The sequence below is a fragment of the Saccopteryx bilineata genome, chromosome 10 (assembly GCF_036850765.1).
Source record: "Saccopteryx bilineata isolate mSacBil1 chromosome 10, mSacBil1_pri_phased_curated, whole genome shotgun sequence".
Classification (NCBI taxonomy): domain Eukaryota; kingdom Metazoa; phylum Chordata; class Mammalia; order Chiroptera; family Emballonuridae; genus Saccopteryx; species Saccopteryx bilineata.
The window spans coordinates 59,093,654-59,110,896 of NC_089499.1; the positions used below are offsets into that span (position 1 = coordinate 59,093,654).

At 43.6% G+C, this 17,243-nt stretch overlaps 1 protein-coding gene across 1 annotated transcript in view; it reads left to right on the forward strand.

The window, feature by feature from the left end:
* CACNA2D3 (calcium voltage-gated channel auxiliary subunit alpha2delta 3) overlaps positions 1-17,243 on the forward strand; it is a 1,003,844-nt gene that overhangs the window by 406,060 nt on the left and 580,541 nt on the right. Inside the window, exon 5 of the mRNA XM_066244394.1 lies at positions 6,426-6,588. Within this exon, the coding sequence (XP_066100491.1) occupies positions 6,426-6,588 (163 nt within the window). The remainder of the gene's footprint in view (positions 1-6,425; positions 6,589-17,243) is intronic.

Below are 17,243 nucleotides of genomic sequence, written 5' to 3' on the forward strand. Positions count from 1 at the left end.
CCTTTTATTATAGGTGAAATTGACTCAATATTTTTTGAAGATTTTTACATGTAAGTTAATGAGGGATATTGGTGTGCAATTTAAAGATATATATATATATATATATATTGATATATATATATTCTGATTTGGTTTGGCATCAGGATTATGCTGCCTTTATTAAGTAAATTGAGATGTATTTGTGCTATGCAGGAGGCATGGTATAGAGTTGCAATTATGAATGGATTTTAAAGGGAAATTTGTTATGATTAATAACAATAAAAATAATTAAGGCAAAGTTGAAAGGGTTTGAATTTATGTAACCTAAAGTAGAATAAAGAAAAAGAATCAATACAACAAGAAGCTACACAACATCACCAGATGGAGGAACATCAACCTGGGTGCTAGAGTAATAGCTCGTTAAAGCAATAGACTAAGAAAAAGAGAATTATGAGTATGTACAGATCTCACCAAACCATGGAGGAACACGTCACGAGGCCACTGGGAAGCCTCAGCCTGGGCTCCAAAGTCAGCCACCTGCTGTGTGCATGGGTGAGGAAGAGTTCTCTAGAGCTTCTGGGTGGTCTGAGACTGTAGACCTGTTTTGGATACAAAGGCCCTTCTTTGTAAAGCCTCTGGGAACAAAGAAAGGCCATCACATTCCAAAATAATTAACAGATGGCAATCAAGTGGTAAGAACATCCTCCCTGGCTTCAGGGGAAACTGCAGAGGGATGTCTTACCCCACCCTGAGTACATGACTCAGTCATTCCTGTAACCAGTTTTCATGACCCTTTTTGTTCATGTTCATTTGAATTCAAATTCATGTGTGTGTGTATGTGTGTGTGTGTGTGTGTGTAATATATTATATACTGTTCCTCCACAATATTCTATCCCCTAATTATATAAGATAGTTTGTATTTTTTCTTTTTCTGTAATTTGATAAAATTCATCATTTAAGTTATCTGAACCTGGAGTTACTTGTTTTAGAATGGCTATAAACTGTGAACTCAGTTTCTTTTGTATATATAGGGCCAGTCATATCTTTTTGTGTCAGTTTTGGTAATTTCTGTTTTTCAAGGAATTTGTTATTAAACTTAAGTTATCAAATATTGGCATACGTTTGTTCATAATATTCTCTTACCTTTTCATTATCTGTAGGCTATTTAATAATATTTTCTCTTTTATTCTTGATACAAGTAGTCTCTGCTGTCTTCTTTTTCTTCATCCATCTAGATAGGGTTTTTAAATTATTTTTATTTATTTATTCATTTTTTTTAAAGATGAGACACAGAGATGTGGGGGGGGAAGTGGGAGAGGAACAGGAAGTATCAACTCCCATGTGTGTCTTGACCAGGCAAGCCCAGAGTTTTGAACCAGCGACTTCAGTGTTCCAGGTCGATGCTTGATCCACTGCGCCACCACAGGTCAGGCTCTAGCTAGGCTTTTATAATTTTATTAACTAAAGAACCAGCTTTTAATTATCATTGGTTCCCTCTCCTGTTATTTGCTTTCTGTTTTATTGGTTTCTATTATTTTATTTCTTCTTTTAATATTGTTTCATTTGTTCTTTTTTTATCTTCTTAAGGTAGAGTCTTAGACTATTAATCTTAAAATTTGCTTCTTTCTTATAAGCCTTTAAATCTAAAAACTTTTTGTAAACTCTGTTTTAGTTACATCTCACAAATATTGATGTTTTTTATCATTAATTTCAAAATATTTTCCAGTTTTTCATGTCATTTTTTTTCTTGACACACATAATATTAAATCTGTGTTGTTTAATTTATAAATCCTTAGGATTTTTCTAGACATCATTTTTTTTAAGATATCATTGATATTTTTATATCATTTTATATTAATTTCTAAAATTAGCCTATTGTTACCCAAAGCCATACTATGTGGATTTTGGTCATTTTAAACTTATTGAAACTTGTTTGATGGATCAGTTTATTATCTTGAAAATAAATGTTTTCTGCATTTGTTAGGTATGTAGTTCTATAACTTTAGTTAGATTAAGATGATAAATAGTGTTGCTATATAACCAACACCCCATAAAAATTCTTGGTGCTGAGTCTTAATTGAGCACCCATGGTAAGCAACATGTCAAATGTGTTATCATAACTCATTGCTGGAAGAATTAGTGTATCTTGTGTGATTGCACTGGGAGAAAACTTTTGGAAGCTTGCTTCTAGAATCTTCTGGATTCCCTTCTATGTTTCTCATCCACTTGCTGTTTTTGCTTTATATCTTTTCATTGTAATAAATTTTTTCAAAGAACCAACTTTTTGTTTAATTGATTTTCTCTATTGATTTTCTGTTTTGAGGAATTTTACTGATTTCTGCTCTGCAAATTTAAAGATATACTGCTTTTCTTCCACTTACTTTGTATTTAGTTTGCTCTTCTAATTTCCTAAAGTTGTAGCTAAGATGGTTAATTTTAAATATTTTTTTAATGCATGTGATGTTACCAGTTTTCCTTTAAGCACTGCTTATGCTGTATCTCACAAATTTTGGTAAGTTGCCTTTTCATTTTCATTTAGTTTAAAATTTCTCTTGAGCCTTTTTTTTTAAATCCATGTGTTATTTAGATTTTGTTTAACCTTCAAATATTTTGGGAGTTTGTCTAGCTATCTTTTGGTATTGATTTCTAAATTTAATTCTATTGTAGTCTAAGAGGATATTTTGGCCCTGGGTGGTTGGCTCAGCGGTAGAGCGTCGGCCTGGCGTGTGGGGGACCGGGGTTCGATTCCCGGCCAGGGCACATAGGAGAAGCGCCCATTTGCTTCTCCACCCCCGCCCCCCTCCTTCCTCTCTGTCTCTCTCTTCCCCTCCCGCAGCCAAGGCTCCATTGGAGCAAAGATGGCCCGGGCGCTGGGGATGGCTCCTTGGCCTCTGCCCCAGGTGCTAGTGTGGCTCTGGTCATGGCAGAGCGTCGCCCCTGGTGGGCGCGCCGGGTGGATCCAGGTCGAGCGCATGCGGGAGTCTGTCTGACTGTCTCTCCCCATTTCCAGCTTCAGAAAAATACAAAAAAAAAAAAAATACAAAAAAAAAGAGGATATTTTGTATAATTTCTGTTATTTAATTTGATAAGGTATATTTTATGGCCCCAAATGTTGTATACATGATGATTATTTCATGTGAGTTGGAGAAGTGTATTCTGCTGCTGTTGGTTGAAGTATTCTATAAATACCAATTAGATTCAATTGATGGGTCTGTTCAGTTAACTATATACTTAGCCATTTTCTGCCTGCTGGATTTGTCAGTTATTGATAGAAGGGTGTGAAGTATTCAACTATAGTAGTAGCTTCATCTATTTCTCCTTATAGTTCTATTAGTTTTTACCTCACCTATTTTAACACTTTGTTGTTAGGTGCATACATGTTAAGAATTGTTATGTCTTCTTGGAGAATTGATCCCTTTATCATTATATAAAGTCCATTTTTTCCCCCCTGATAATTGTTTTGCTCTAAAGTTTTCTTAGTGTGAAATTAGTATAGCTATTCTGGCTTTATTTTGATTAGTGTTGGAATAGTATATCTTTCTCTGTCCCTTTACTTTTAACCTATGTGTTCTTTGTAAAGTAGGTTCATGTAGACAATAGGTACTTTGGTCTTGTTTTCTTCTTTTCTCTCTGATAGTCTCTGTCTTTTAAATGAGTGTATTTAGAACACTTACATTTAAAGTGATTATTTTTATGGTTGAATTCATATGTACTATATTTGTAACTGTTTTCTTTTTTTGTGTGTGTGTGACAAGAGACAGAGGAGAAAGGAACAAATAGGGACAGACAGACAGGAAGGCAGAGTGATGAGAAGCATCAATTCTTCATTGAGGCACTTAGTTGTTTGTTGATTGCTTTCTCATATATGCCTTGGCCCTGGGGGCTACAGCAGAGCATGTGGCCCCTTGTTCAAGTCAGCAACCTTGGGCTCAAGCCAGTGATTTTGGGCTTCAAGCTGGTTAGCCCATGCTCAAACTGGTGACCTTGGGGTTTTGAACCTGGGTCCTCTGCATCCCAGTCTGATACTCTATCCACTGCGCCAGTGCCTGGTCAGGCTGTAACTGTTTTCTATTCATTGTCTTGTTCTTTATTCTTCCTTCCTTCCCTCCCTCCCTCCCTCCCTCCCTCCCTCCCTCCCTCCCTCCTTTCCTCCTTTTCTTCCTTCCTTCCTTCTTTTTTTCGGTATTCTACTGTTTTTCTGCTTTCTCTGGTTTTAATTGAGCATATTATTGTATGTGACTTAATTTTCTCTCCTTTCTTAGTATGTCTCCTTTTAAAGTTGTCTTGTGGTTGCCTTATAGTTTGCAATATACATTTACAACTAATTTAAGTCTACTTTATTCTTTTTTATTAAATTGAGTTTATTCGGATGACAATGGTTCACAAAATCATACAGGTTTCAAGTGTATAACTCATACTTTCAAATGCCCCTGTACCACTTCAGGGGTAGCACAGGAACCTTATGATAGTATTCCCAAATCCTCCTTCTTACCTAACACTGCTGTTAGTTTCACTTTTTTCCCATAAACTATAATCATCCAATAATTTGGTGACATTATTTTGATCAAGCTGTTATTTGTCAGATTAAGTTAAGAAAATGAAATAATTTTGTTTTACTTTTATATATTTCTGCTATATCCTCTTTTTTATGTAAGTTGGCATTTCTGACCTATATCATTTTCCCTTCTCTTTAAAGAACTTTTAACATTTTTTTGCAAGCCAGGTCTACTTGTGACAAACTTCTTCAATTTTTGTTTTTCTGCAAGGCCTTTGTTTCTGCTTTCCTTTTGAAGGGTAATTTAGGTTGGTGGGCTTTTTCTTTGGATACTTTATGTATTTTATTCCACTCTCTTTTGGTTACATGGTTTCTGAAGAGAATCCTTACCCTATTTCTCTATAGGTAAGCCCCTCACCCCTGTACATACACCTCCTGGCTTCTTTCAAGATTTCTTTTTTGTCCTTGACTTTCTGCTGTTTGAATATGATAGGCCTGGGTGTAGATTTTTTTATAGTCATGTCCTGGGTTCTCTATGAGCTTCTTGGATCTGTGGTTCGGTGTTTGTCATGATTTTGGAAAATTTTCAGCCATTATTATGTCAAATATTTGTTCCGTTTGTCTTTTCTCCTTCTGTTATTCCCATTATATATGTTATACCTTTTGTAATTGTCCCACAGTTCATGAATGTTCTGTTGCCCCCCTCCCCCATTGTTTTACTTTTTGCTTTTTAGTTTCAGAAGTTTCTATTGACCTATTTTTAGGTCATTGATTATATCCTCAGCTCTGTTCAGTGTGCTGATGAGCCCACAAAGGCATTCTTCATTTATGTTCCAGTGTTTTTGGTTTCTAGCTTTTTCTTAGAAATATCCTTCTTAGAATATCTATCTTTCTGCTTGTATTATCCATGTGGTCTTACCTATTTTCTACTTTTTCCATCAGTGTCCTGTGCATATTAATCATAGTTGTTTTAAATTCCCAACCTGATCATTGCAGCCACACCTCCCATCTGCTGTGTTGGCAGTAATCCACAGTAGATAAGAGCACAGGCTATGGAAATAGATGGCCTGTGTTTGAATTCTGGCTCTGCTCATCAGTGAGGCAGTGATGTTTGACAGGGTATCTAAGTTTTCTAGACTTCAGTGTCCTTACTTGTGAAGTGGGAATGCTCATAAAATCTTTTTTATTGAGTTGTTAGGAAAATCAGCACACGAAGGGAGAGTTAACACATGAAAAGCACTCAGAATAATTTCTGAAACAAAGCATTATATACATGCTACATGATGATGATGATGATGACAATGATATGATGATAATAGTGATGCAGCACTTGTAAGACATGCTAGTATACTCTCATCTTGAGGGCCTTTGCCCTTGCTGTCCCTCTGTTTGTGATGTTGCCCACACGACTCACTTATTTCCTTCATTCAGTTTGTGTGTAAGTGTCACTGGAGCAGTGAGACCATCTCTGAGCCTTGTATATAAAGCCACTGCCCTCCTCCTGCTGCTGTCCCCTTCCCCTGCTTGATGATATTTCCATAGCGAGTATGTCTATGACATATTACATGTTTACCTGTTTTGGGGTTCTTTTTATGCTTTCCAGTCTCCTTCAACCTAAATGTAGGCTGTATAAGGATAGGGTCTGTATTTAAAATTTTAAAAGTTAAAATGGTTTTAGGGCAATTTTTTTATATATACACAAAGAAAGTACTATGCAGCTCCTTCAATTTATGTTTTCCGAGACTATTTAGAGATGCTGGGAAATATTTATATAGCACTGTCGCAACTGTGAGAAGGCTGCCACAGATGATACAAAAGACGGAAAGGGGTGAAGGTGGCCAGAGCAGGATCCACCAGTGCAGGGCTGGTCTACAGCCTAAGCCCAGGTCTGTCTGAGATCATAGCCCTCTGCTGTGAGCTACATGTAATGTTTTCTGACTCTCTCTTTCAGTACGAATACTTCAATGCCGTGCTGATAAATGAAAGGGACAAAGATGGGAATTTTTTGGAGCTGGGGAAGGAATTCATCTTAGCCCCAAATGACCATTTCAATAATTTGCCTGTAAATATCAGTCTGAGTGATGTCCAGGTGCCCACGAACATGTACAACAAAGGTAAGAATCACTGCTGCTGCTCCCTGCAGGGGGCGTGGGGCGTGGGATGGGGCAGGGCTGGCTGGTTTGGGATATTATGTTACATTGGAGAACATAATTATAATCGGGGTGTCAGCAGGAGCTGGATCGGTGAAGTGTATGCCCGTATTTCCCCATGCTGTTCTTATGAGCTCTCTGACACGCCGTCCAGGGGTTGCTGAATGCTTTTCTGTAAGGGCCAGGTAGTAAGTATCTCAGGCCTTGTAGGCTATACAGCCTGTCTTGGAATTGCTCCACTTGGCTGTTCTGGCACCAAAGCAGCCATAGACAACACGTGAGTCAGCAGATATGGCTGTGTTCCAATCAGACTTTTTATCTACAAAACCAGATGGGCGCATTTGACCCATAGGAGGTCATTTACTGACCCTCAGTGCAGTCTCTCTCTCTTCCTCTGTTCCTCATAATGGAACTTAAATGTCCAGGAACTGCTGCTGGCTGCAATAGGATTGGTTGTGGTTTTCTTAGAATACAAAGCAACAAGGACTCCCTGTGTTCAGGTTTGTGTCCCTCAATTCCAGTCGTCACATAGATTCTAGAGTTATTTTACCAAGAGTCCAATATACCCATTTGAGTTGGGATTATACTGGCCAAGGACTGGCCATCGTCACCATCACTGAGTAGGAGTTTGCTCTGCTTTGTCATACCCGGGAGGCTTCTAAACAAAGAGCCGTTCCCCCAGCAAGCAATGGCATCTTCAAAGTGAAAGTCTGCCTTATTGTCTAGTACTGAGGTTTCAAGAATAGCAGGCGGCAGTATCATCTATAAGTATGCGGTGCTCAAGAGACTGGCTCTGGTTTGGGGAGCTGTTCTTGCCCTTGCTGGCTCTGTGATCCTAAGCAAGTAACTTTGCCCCACGGAGCCTCCGTCTCCCCAAGGGATAAGGATACCAGCTCCCCCAGAGGGTGATTGTGATGTGAGGACATACAAGGAAGCGTGTGCAGCCTTAGCACACAAGTCACTCACAGAGAGTACTTGTTCATCTTAGCTGTCATTGCTATTATTGGGAAGTAACATGCCTATAAATTGCACTTCTAAATTGTTCTAGGTCACTGTTTAAAGAGGTTGGTCACTGATTAAAGAACCTCCTATTCACTGTCTCTGAAACATTCTTCTTGTGCCTGCTCTTTGTGGCCGGATACCTAATGTTTTCCTTCCCTTGTTCACCTGCTAGCCATCCTTAATACCCAGTGGGGCAGAACTCCCTTCATTCATTGTTCTGATGGTTTGGGGGGACCTCAGGGTAAACCAGACACAGCCCCTCCTGAGGGCTTTGTTTACACTTTACTTGGGTAATGAGATCATTAGTTACTAGTCATCTTTATAGAAAGCCAGGGGCAGTGGGACTGCCAAGGAGGGGACCTGGTCACTTGCTCACTTGGCAACGACATGTTTTTCTTTTTCTCTCTCCCTCCTGGAGAAAGTGATCTCAGTCTGAACCACCCCTACTGGTCTCTGGACTGGACTATCTCCTGTGACCTAATCTTCACTGTGGACTCTTCCTTAGAGGGCACATTCCGTAGAACCCGAGCCTTAGAGGGCTGAGCTCAGCCTTGTCTGGTGGAGTTTAGTCTAGGGTGGTCTTGTCAGCTGATGAAGGAAACCCCCTTTTGTGCACTGTGGCTGGAAGAAAGCCATCTTCTCTACATTAAATACATACTCAACTGAAGATGAAAAATTAACAAGATTTTACAGAGCAGTGTCAGATATGAAACAATTCAGAACAATCTTTTAAAATAGGACAGCTGCGTCAGGTTGCTCGAGCCATTAGCACCATTATAGGGAGAGATTGAATTGCACCTTGAGTTGTAAAGGCATAATGGTGCTTTTCGGTGGGGGCAACACAGAGGGATCAGCACCGCCATTGATTACACAGGCTGCAGATCTGTGGCTGCGAGCCTCACTAGGCAGAATCCTAAGGCAGTCAGATCGCTTGAGCTCTGGAGGTAGGTGCTGTTTGAAGTCATTCTCAGCAGCCCTGGTGGGGTCTGCCTGCCGCCCCTACCCGGACTGAACGGTCCCAGAGCCAGGCTGCAGGGTCAGCCATGCTCCATATCTCCTTTAGTCTCTGCTAGGCAGTGAGTGGCTGCCCAGGGGAGGGGGCTTCAGGAAAATTCCTGTCTCCATCCCACCTAATTCAAACCAGCTCCAAACGGTCTTTTTTCTTTTCAAACTGCAGAAATGTATTTTATGTTTAGAGGACACTCCAGCTCAGATCTAGTTATTGATGACATGGACTCAAAACACATGCTCAGAGCTTGGGCACTGGCTGTGATGTCCCTGGGTTAGAATTCTCACTCCCAACAAAAGACACCAACACAGGATCATGCTCTCTGGGCAGCTTGTCCCCCATGGGGACTTGGCAGAGAGATCGAAGGCTGGCTTAGGAGCTGCTGTGTGCTGTGCTCTGGGGCATCACTTCTAGCCATCGATGAGACTGGCTGGTGAAACCTACCTGTTTTCCACAACCTGAGTTCTGCCTCCTGGACTGGGACTGTTCAACCAGACCAGCGAGTCCTCAGTGCCTGAGGCGCCTTCCTCGTAGGCCTGGAGGGAGACTTCAGGTTTGGGGTTGGTGACATATGGGCAAGCTCTCCTACTGCCTGCAAGAATTCAAAGAGCCCTTTCCCAAGAGTCTTTGGAAATGTGTTTTAGGGTCCTTGTGCTGCCTGATGTAGAAGCTTCTTCATGAAACCTCTTCAACAGATAGATATCTGAGGAGGGGGTGCCCTGGCCTCCCCAGCCCATCTGACTATCTCTGAAGACTGGCTGCTGATGCTTTTGGAACTAATGACCAAGCCATGTCCTCTGAGTACAGCATGTGGCAGGATGCTTTTGTGAGAACTGTTGGTTTGGATTCAGATAATGCTTAACTCCTTTTTAATTATGTTCTAGGATGAAGTGTTATAAAATTTACACTCACATACACACACACACATGCACATATATACCTACACACATACTATATATGTGTATGTATGTCTGGTTGTGTGTATGTATATCTGGGTGTGTGTTTGTATATGTGTGTATATGAAAGAACAATGTTTTATTCAAAATCTACCCCTTCATTCCCACTTACCTCCTCTGTACCGTCAGGTGAGCCCTCGTTCTGTTGACCGTGTATAACTCTTTCTTTTCCATTATGTACTGCTCACAAAGTTAGGGGATATTTTATAGCTTTATATTCACTTGGAAATATTCCCTAATTTTTGTGAGCAGTAATATTTTATTTTTCTTCATTCCTATTGTTCCTGCCTCACCCTTTCCTGCTTATCCAAATGTTTGTTCTTTAAAACCAGCTTAATACAACCTCTTTAATTTCTCAGTCTTTTGTTCTGTAAGTGACTTCGGCTTATTCCTTTGTTCTAGCATTGCTTTGTTTCAGAAGTGCATTGCCTATATTTTTTTCCTTCTCTACTTAGAGCTCTCTCAGGGCAGGGACCCTGCTGATCCTGCCTAGTGTTCTCTGTGCTCCCCAGCACGGTGCTCTTTACATAACCTGTTTTCCACAGATGTGGGATAGGTGGAGGACCCCAACGTGTGTGCTTCCTGGGCTGTGGGAACTCAGCCGGGACTACAGTGTCCCCATGTGTGTGTGAGCAGCAGAAACATACCCTGGCTGATTAAAATGGAGAATAAATATTTTGAAAGGACATTGAGCGGCTCACAGACTCTCTAATAAAGCTAGGCAGTGTGACTTGGAAAGTGGTGGGGAGAGGGTGGCCAGGGGCCAGAGCCACACCCAGAGCTGGCCTGGTGAGGACCCTGTCCTCATGGCTTGCCTTACAGCACATCTGTGATGGCATAAAGTGTCTGTGCCTCATTTTCCTCAACTTTAAATTGTTAGAGATGATAATCCCAGTGACCTGCTTCCGAGGGTTGTGGTGAGGACCCTGGCTCAGAGGGTGCTGCCCAGTACATGGGCCCAGCCAAGTTTCTCTTCCCTCCAATCCTCAGCCTCCTCAGCTGTAAAATGGAGACGGTAATACTACTGACTTCATGGGACTGCCACGGACACTGCTAGAATCATGCTCGTGTGGGCAGGGTGCAGTGGCAGACCCCTGCTCTGCATTGCTTTGGCTCTCGTCACCTGACAGAGAGAAAACAGGACCCATGTCATAGGGTTACAGCTAGACAGCACAGGTAAGGGATGTGGCCTTCAGAGAGCCTGGCCCATGACAAATGCCAGCACAGCAGGCTGTTACCTTCACTGTGTTTGTTTTTTGAGTCTCAAGGTAATTATAGATAAGACAGGAAGAACCTGAGCCCAGAGGAGTAACAACAGGTGGCTGGGTCTCCAGTGGGTGGAAGTGGGATTAAAACCCCTCAGGTGGAGGGGGTAGATGGCAATGGAGGGAGACTTGACTTGGGGTGGTGAACACACAATGCATTAAACAGATGATGTGTTATAGAACAAGAGAGCTGTATAACTTTATTAACTAGTGTCACTCCAATAAGTTCAATTAAAAAAAAAATCCCAGCATTTTCATTAATCATGTTTCTCTCAAGATCTCACACCACCTCAGTTTCTGGGCTGTTGTTGGTCTGTGCGCCATTTTTCTCAAGGGCATCTAAAGAAAAAGGTAATAATTTGTCTCCCAAATATTTTTGTTTTAACATGCCTGAAACCTCAGAGCTACAAACAGGCCAGGGTTTGGACCATTATTCTTTGCTTGCATCTTCTCAGTGGCGTCAAAGAACACAAACGAGCAGTTCCGAGGTTCTATGTTGCTTGGGGTTTCTTGGCTACTAATCTGAAGTTTTCCCCCTTTTCCATTGTCCCATTCCCACCTTTTTTCTCCTTACTGTGCAGTAACCATGACCGCAGAGACAGGAAAGATGGTTGACAAAGGTGGGTAAAAGAGTAGATGGCTTAAAAATGTGTGCATGGAGAACATGAAATACAAATGGCCCTATAGTTTGATGGGGAGGTGAGGGGAGGAGCCCCGTAGCATGGGAATACATCAGACCCAAGCAGGAAAGAGGCAGAGAGTAGCCGTCTTTTTAGCAGTTTTAGGCTGGCTAGAGGAAAACACAAATTTTAGAAGTTAATTGGTTTAATCTTTTGTATCATTTTACAACTTTGCCCTCATTTTATTTGCTCTGCATCCCCAGGAGGGAGGTCCAGCAGTGTTCTCATCCCTCTTATTCCGACACAGAAACTAAAGATCAGGGAGGCTGAATGACTTACTCTGGGTCACACAGGTAGAAAGGTCTCTGCCAAGATGGACCTGAGTTTTTTGATGATAAGACTGCCATACTCTGCTGCCTCTCTTTGCATGAGCTCTGAGAGAACAGAAAGCTGGTCCCTCAGGGTGCCCTGGGAGCTGGGGCTCAGTTACTGTCAGGTGACCTGGGGGTATGGGGATCTCTGCACAGGCTGAGACCTCCAGGCCTTGGCTTCCACCACTCTAGGACCATCACCAGCCTTCCTTCAGAAGCTTTCACTTACCTGGGCCCTGCTAGGAAGTGGAGACAACCCCAGACCCATCACGAGTCCTGTCCCTCTTGCTGCCCTCTGGCCCTCTCTCCTTTTCACACCATGACCCCCAGCCCAATAACTTCACTGAGTTGAGACTGCCATCCTAAGTGGGGAGAACTTCTGACTCAGTGTGTGCAGGTCCACCCTGCAGACATCCTGGAAGCAAGAAGTACAAAGGCTTTGACTATCTATTACTTGGGACAGAAGGGGGAGATAGTAGGGGAAACAAAATATTGTCTCAGTAAAGTATTTTCTCATCTATTAATTCCTTCCTTCCTGCATTCATTCATCAAAGATCAGCTGAGCCAAGCTCTAGAGATATGCCCATGACTAAGACAACATGGGCCCTGCTCCCTGGGCAGTGGGGGGTGATAGCTACTGAAGAAGTCATGATCGGTGTGGCAAGAGTTGCAAATGGCATTTTGTGGTGCTCAGGGATGTGACCAGGGACCTGGCCTGGTCCTAGGGCATAAAGAAGGCCTCCCTGAGAGGAGAATAGGAAGGAGTTAGGCAGACAAGGAGGGGTTGGTAGTGAAGTATGTCCAATGGAAGGACTAAACCATGAGCAGGTGTCAAGGTAGGAGAGTGTGGGGCAGGGACTCTGAGACTGAGGGAGTGTGGTTTCCGGGAGGCTGCAGAATTGGCTGGAGTGGGCTGGCCCCTAGCAGTAGCAGCAGGAGCGGCCATACCTCCATAGGAGCCAGAACCCTAACTGTGGTGCCTGGGAGGGCTGGTCAGGTGGTGAGAGGCTGTGAGCACCATCAAAAGACCATAGAAACAATGGAGACAGGTACAGTGGGATTGGCAACTTTCCTGAGAACAGGTCTGTGCTGGAACACTGGTTCACCCACACTGAAGAGGAGGGCAGGAAAGAGGGAAGGAATTCAAGACCCAGGATGGAGAAAACTCAGGGGTTAGGAATGGTGCACGGCCTGCTGGATGGCCAAGGTGAGAGCTCTAGGCCCAGACCCCAGAGAGTACCCTCCATTGAGAACTTCAGCTCCATGAGGCAGGGATGCTGTTTTCTGATGATTTTTTAGCCTTCAGTCCCAGCATGGTACTTAGCCCATGGGAGGTGCTCAGTGCTTAGTAAATACTTATGCGAGGTGAGGGAATGAAAGGAGAGTGCAATTAAAAACAACAACTACAAAATCCCTTTCTACTTTGTTTCCACACATGAAGAAAGGATGCCTAAAACAACTCTCGATTCCCCCTCCTCCGCCAGTAGTGGAGGGCGTGAGCAGGGGTGGCCTGCCTGGCAGGGCTCGGGAGGTGTGAACTGCAGGACACAGCCTTGGCCACCCCTGTATCTTTTAGACTCCCCAGCAGGATCCCCAGTCAGGCAAGACTGGGCTGTGTTGGGAAGCCCAGCCCCTGAGAATGAACACAGATCCAGGAAGGGGGCAGCCATCAGCAGGGCTGCAGAGCCCCAGGGAATCAGCCTGTTACAATCCAATAGGCTGCTCTGAAAAGCCCAGGGAAGGGCAGGGGTCTGGGAGGTGGGCTGGGCCCTGATGGGCGTGGGGGGTGCGTGCTGCTGTCAGGATGGGCAGGGCAGCTCTGCTTGGATTTGTCAGATGTCTCAACCTATTTTTCAAATGTTGGGTTTGATAAAATGCAAAATGAATTTTGCCAAGCATTTTTCCCCTTAATTACATGTGTATATTTTAAGGGAAATTTAATCCATGTGTTTCTGATTCGTTTACACAAAAATCATTAAAATGTTTTCTAGGAGTCATTTGATGTGGAAGAAGGCTCACGAACCTTTAAAATGCTGTTTAAATTTGTTTCTTCTTTTGTTTCTCTTCTCTTTGCCTGAGTGTGATGTGGGGTGGGGGAGAGATATTAGGACTCCCGGGGATTCTGAACTGAACCATTTGGAGTAGGCTCGAATCTTGCTTTCCTGTCTCCCAGCACCCCGGTCGGCAAACTGCGGCTCGCGAGCCACATGCGGCTCTTTGGCCCCTGGAGTGTGGCTCTTCCACAAAATACCACGTGCGGGCGCTACCTCAGTAAGGAATATACCTACCTATAGAGTTTAAGTTTAAAAAAATTTGGCTCTCAAAGGAAATTTCAGTCGTTGTACTGTTGATATTTGGCTCTGTTGACTCATGAGTTTGCCGACCACTGGTCTAGCACTAAGTGAATCTGGTGGTGCCATGATTGTAAATGGGACTCAGGAGTCCAGATCAGAGGACCAGGCCTGAACACCCTGCTTTGGCCCCAGAGAAGGACACAGGGAACCTCACACCACATGGCCCTTTGGCACTTAGTCCTTACCAGGCCCAGCTGAACTTCCCCAAGCCCCTTCCATCAATGCAAGTGCAACAGGACCAAAAGTTTTGATAAGAGACACACAAGATAATGTCACTGAAGTGATTCCACAGTTGTCATCCCAGAGTATTCATAGTTTTTCTCTTATAGTTTGAAAATTATATTTCTTTGTGTCACAGAATAACTATCTCTGTTTTAAAATTCATAATTTGAGCAGCTGAGTCAAATTATTTTGGCAGTTTCTTCACATTTCTTTCGTATGTGTGCATGCACATGACACCAGTATAGACATGTGTACACACACATACACAAACATACATAGGCTTGTGTCTGTATTTCCTCAGAAGTGACATTAGTGGGAGAGGGATGTCGTGTGGCCCCTTAACCATGTGTTTAGGCATATGTTTAGCTCAGAAGAAGCATTTGTTGAATGACTGAAGAATGGATGAGTGAATTAATTGAATGAGTGAGTGAGTGAGTGAGTTGCTTACTTAGCAGACATGCTCTCCTTAGCTGGTTAGCTGCAGTGTCTGATTCTCCACTACCCCGTGTGTTACAGGCAGCAGGAGAGCTCACCGTCTTCCCCAGCCTCCTGTGAAAGACTTCCGAGACAGGCCTTCCACAGCCTGTGTTCTAGAGTTGGGTCCCAACATAAAATGTGGTGAACCTCAAATGCATAACTTCAGATGCTAGTGAATGGTTTCCTAAGAATCAAGTGGGAGGGAATCTATACCTCCTGCCGAAGCCTCTCAGAAACACTGGGGCTGCTCTGGTCCCCTTTCACCATGGCGCTGACCTTTGCGGTCCCCGTCATTCTATCTGGTCTGTTCCCACTGGTGAGTGTTTGGAGTGTAGCAGGCCTGGTCATGTATTGCAATTCTGTGAGTCCCAGCTTGGTTGACTGGGGAGAAACATTCTACTTTCTGGGCCTCAGTTTCCCCATCTGTAAGGTGTGAAGTGTTAGTTTGAGCCTTAGAGGAGGTCAGGTGCATCACCCAGCACATGGCCAACACATGGAAGCACTTGACTGACACACATATTACCCGTCCTTCCCGCCGGCATTGCCTGTAGGGTGGGGTGTGAACACGCGCAGACTGATGCTGGTTCACTGCCCTCTTTCTCTGGCCAGCCATCTCCTCCTCTGTCCTCATGCTGGATCCCAGGACTCCAGCTCCCAGATGGCCTCCCCGAGTCTGCCCTCCACCCCAGCCTACTCTCCCTGCCGCCCGGGCCGGACTCGTCCTTCCTCGGGAGCCCAGCTTCACGGACACCTTGCCTTTCCCTGCGATCTCAGCCCTCTTCTCCAGAACCGCTGCCTGCCCCTCATTTATGTCCTCACAGTGCAGTAGGTTCTCTTTTGTGGGGCTCGTCTTCCTTGGAGACAGGAGCTGTGACTTTCTCATCCCTTTGGGAAACTAACAGAATGGCTATAATAGAAAAGTTATTCTGTTGATGGTTTTGAACTGAATTCCATACTGCTATATTACTACCTTGATCTATCTACTATATTACCACCCAGATCCCGCGTTCCTGCAGTACCACCCGAGGCCTGCGTTCCTGCAATACTGCCTGGGTCCCGAGGTCCTGCACTACTGCCTGGGTCCTGCGTTATGTGCTGTTTCCTGAATCCTATGTTACTGCATTACCACCCACATCTTACATTATTACTGAATTCTGCATTATGACCTGAATCCTACATTACTGCATCACTACCTGCATCCTACATTACTAAAGGTCATCATAAGTGGATTGTTTTTTATTTCTGCTTGTTGGTCTGTCAGTTCTACTTGTATTTATTTGGTGGTACTCGTCTGGCAGGGTGGTGAAAGGAATCTTCCTTTTCACTTCTCTTTCCCCTCTTCCCTGCTCTAAGCGAGTGGAATCTTCTATCCAGAACACACACGCTTCCTTGGTGGCACTCACCTGTACATTAGTCCACTGATGGTTTTCTTCCTTTGGGTAACATTTATGTGGTATTTATTCTGGGCAGGCACAAGCATGATCTACAACAATATAATCCTACCCACAAATCAGGAGCAATTATTATTCCCATTTTAAAGATGAGGGAACTGAGCCTTAGAGACCTGCTCAACGGGACAGCTAATAAAATGGGTGAGTTGGCGTAGACCCTTACATTTGACTTTGACTTCAGAATCACTAGGATATACTGCTTCTTTATACTGTGTCCTATGTGCCTCCATACCTCCCGCCCGGTGTGTGTGCCTGAGTGCTCACTGAGCTGTGTCGTGCCTGTTTAGATGTACACCTCACATGTTGACAAACGGAAGACCCTGTTTTTGTCAGATTGTGCTGTTGTCTTCTCAGCGTGTGAAAATCATCATAAATGAAAACTAGCCTTTTTTTTTACATCAACACTTTAAATTTCTTCCCCTGATCAAAATAAATGTTGCATCAGAAATTCTTTTTAAAAATGTACAACAGACTCGGCGTCCGAATGTCAGTGGGCACCGACTGCTCACATGTTGGGATATTTTTGTTGGAGATGAGACAGTGCCACATTTAATCCTGCAAACCTGCCCAACAAAATGTGTTCGAGGCAAGTGAGGAACGGCTCACGATGTTACCCGGCTCTTCGCCTCACCAGAAAGTTCGCTGAGGCATGTTTAGAAGGGAATTCCTGCACTGGAGTGACGTGGACAGAGCTGGGGGACTCCAGCAACATATCCTGGTTTAATAGTCACAAAACACCTGTTTTGTGTGCCAACATTAGACTTTAGCTTAAGAAGGTGTGGTGGTGAAAGGCCAGATGCTGTCCATGCTCGTGTGGAGCTTATAGGCCAGGGGTGAGAGGAGGCAGATGGAGAGTAATCACACCTCTCAGCATGTGGTGCTGTCAGGAGTG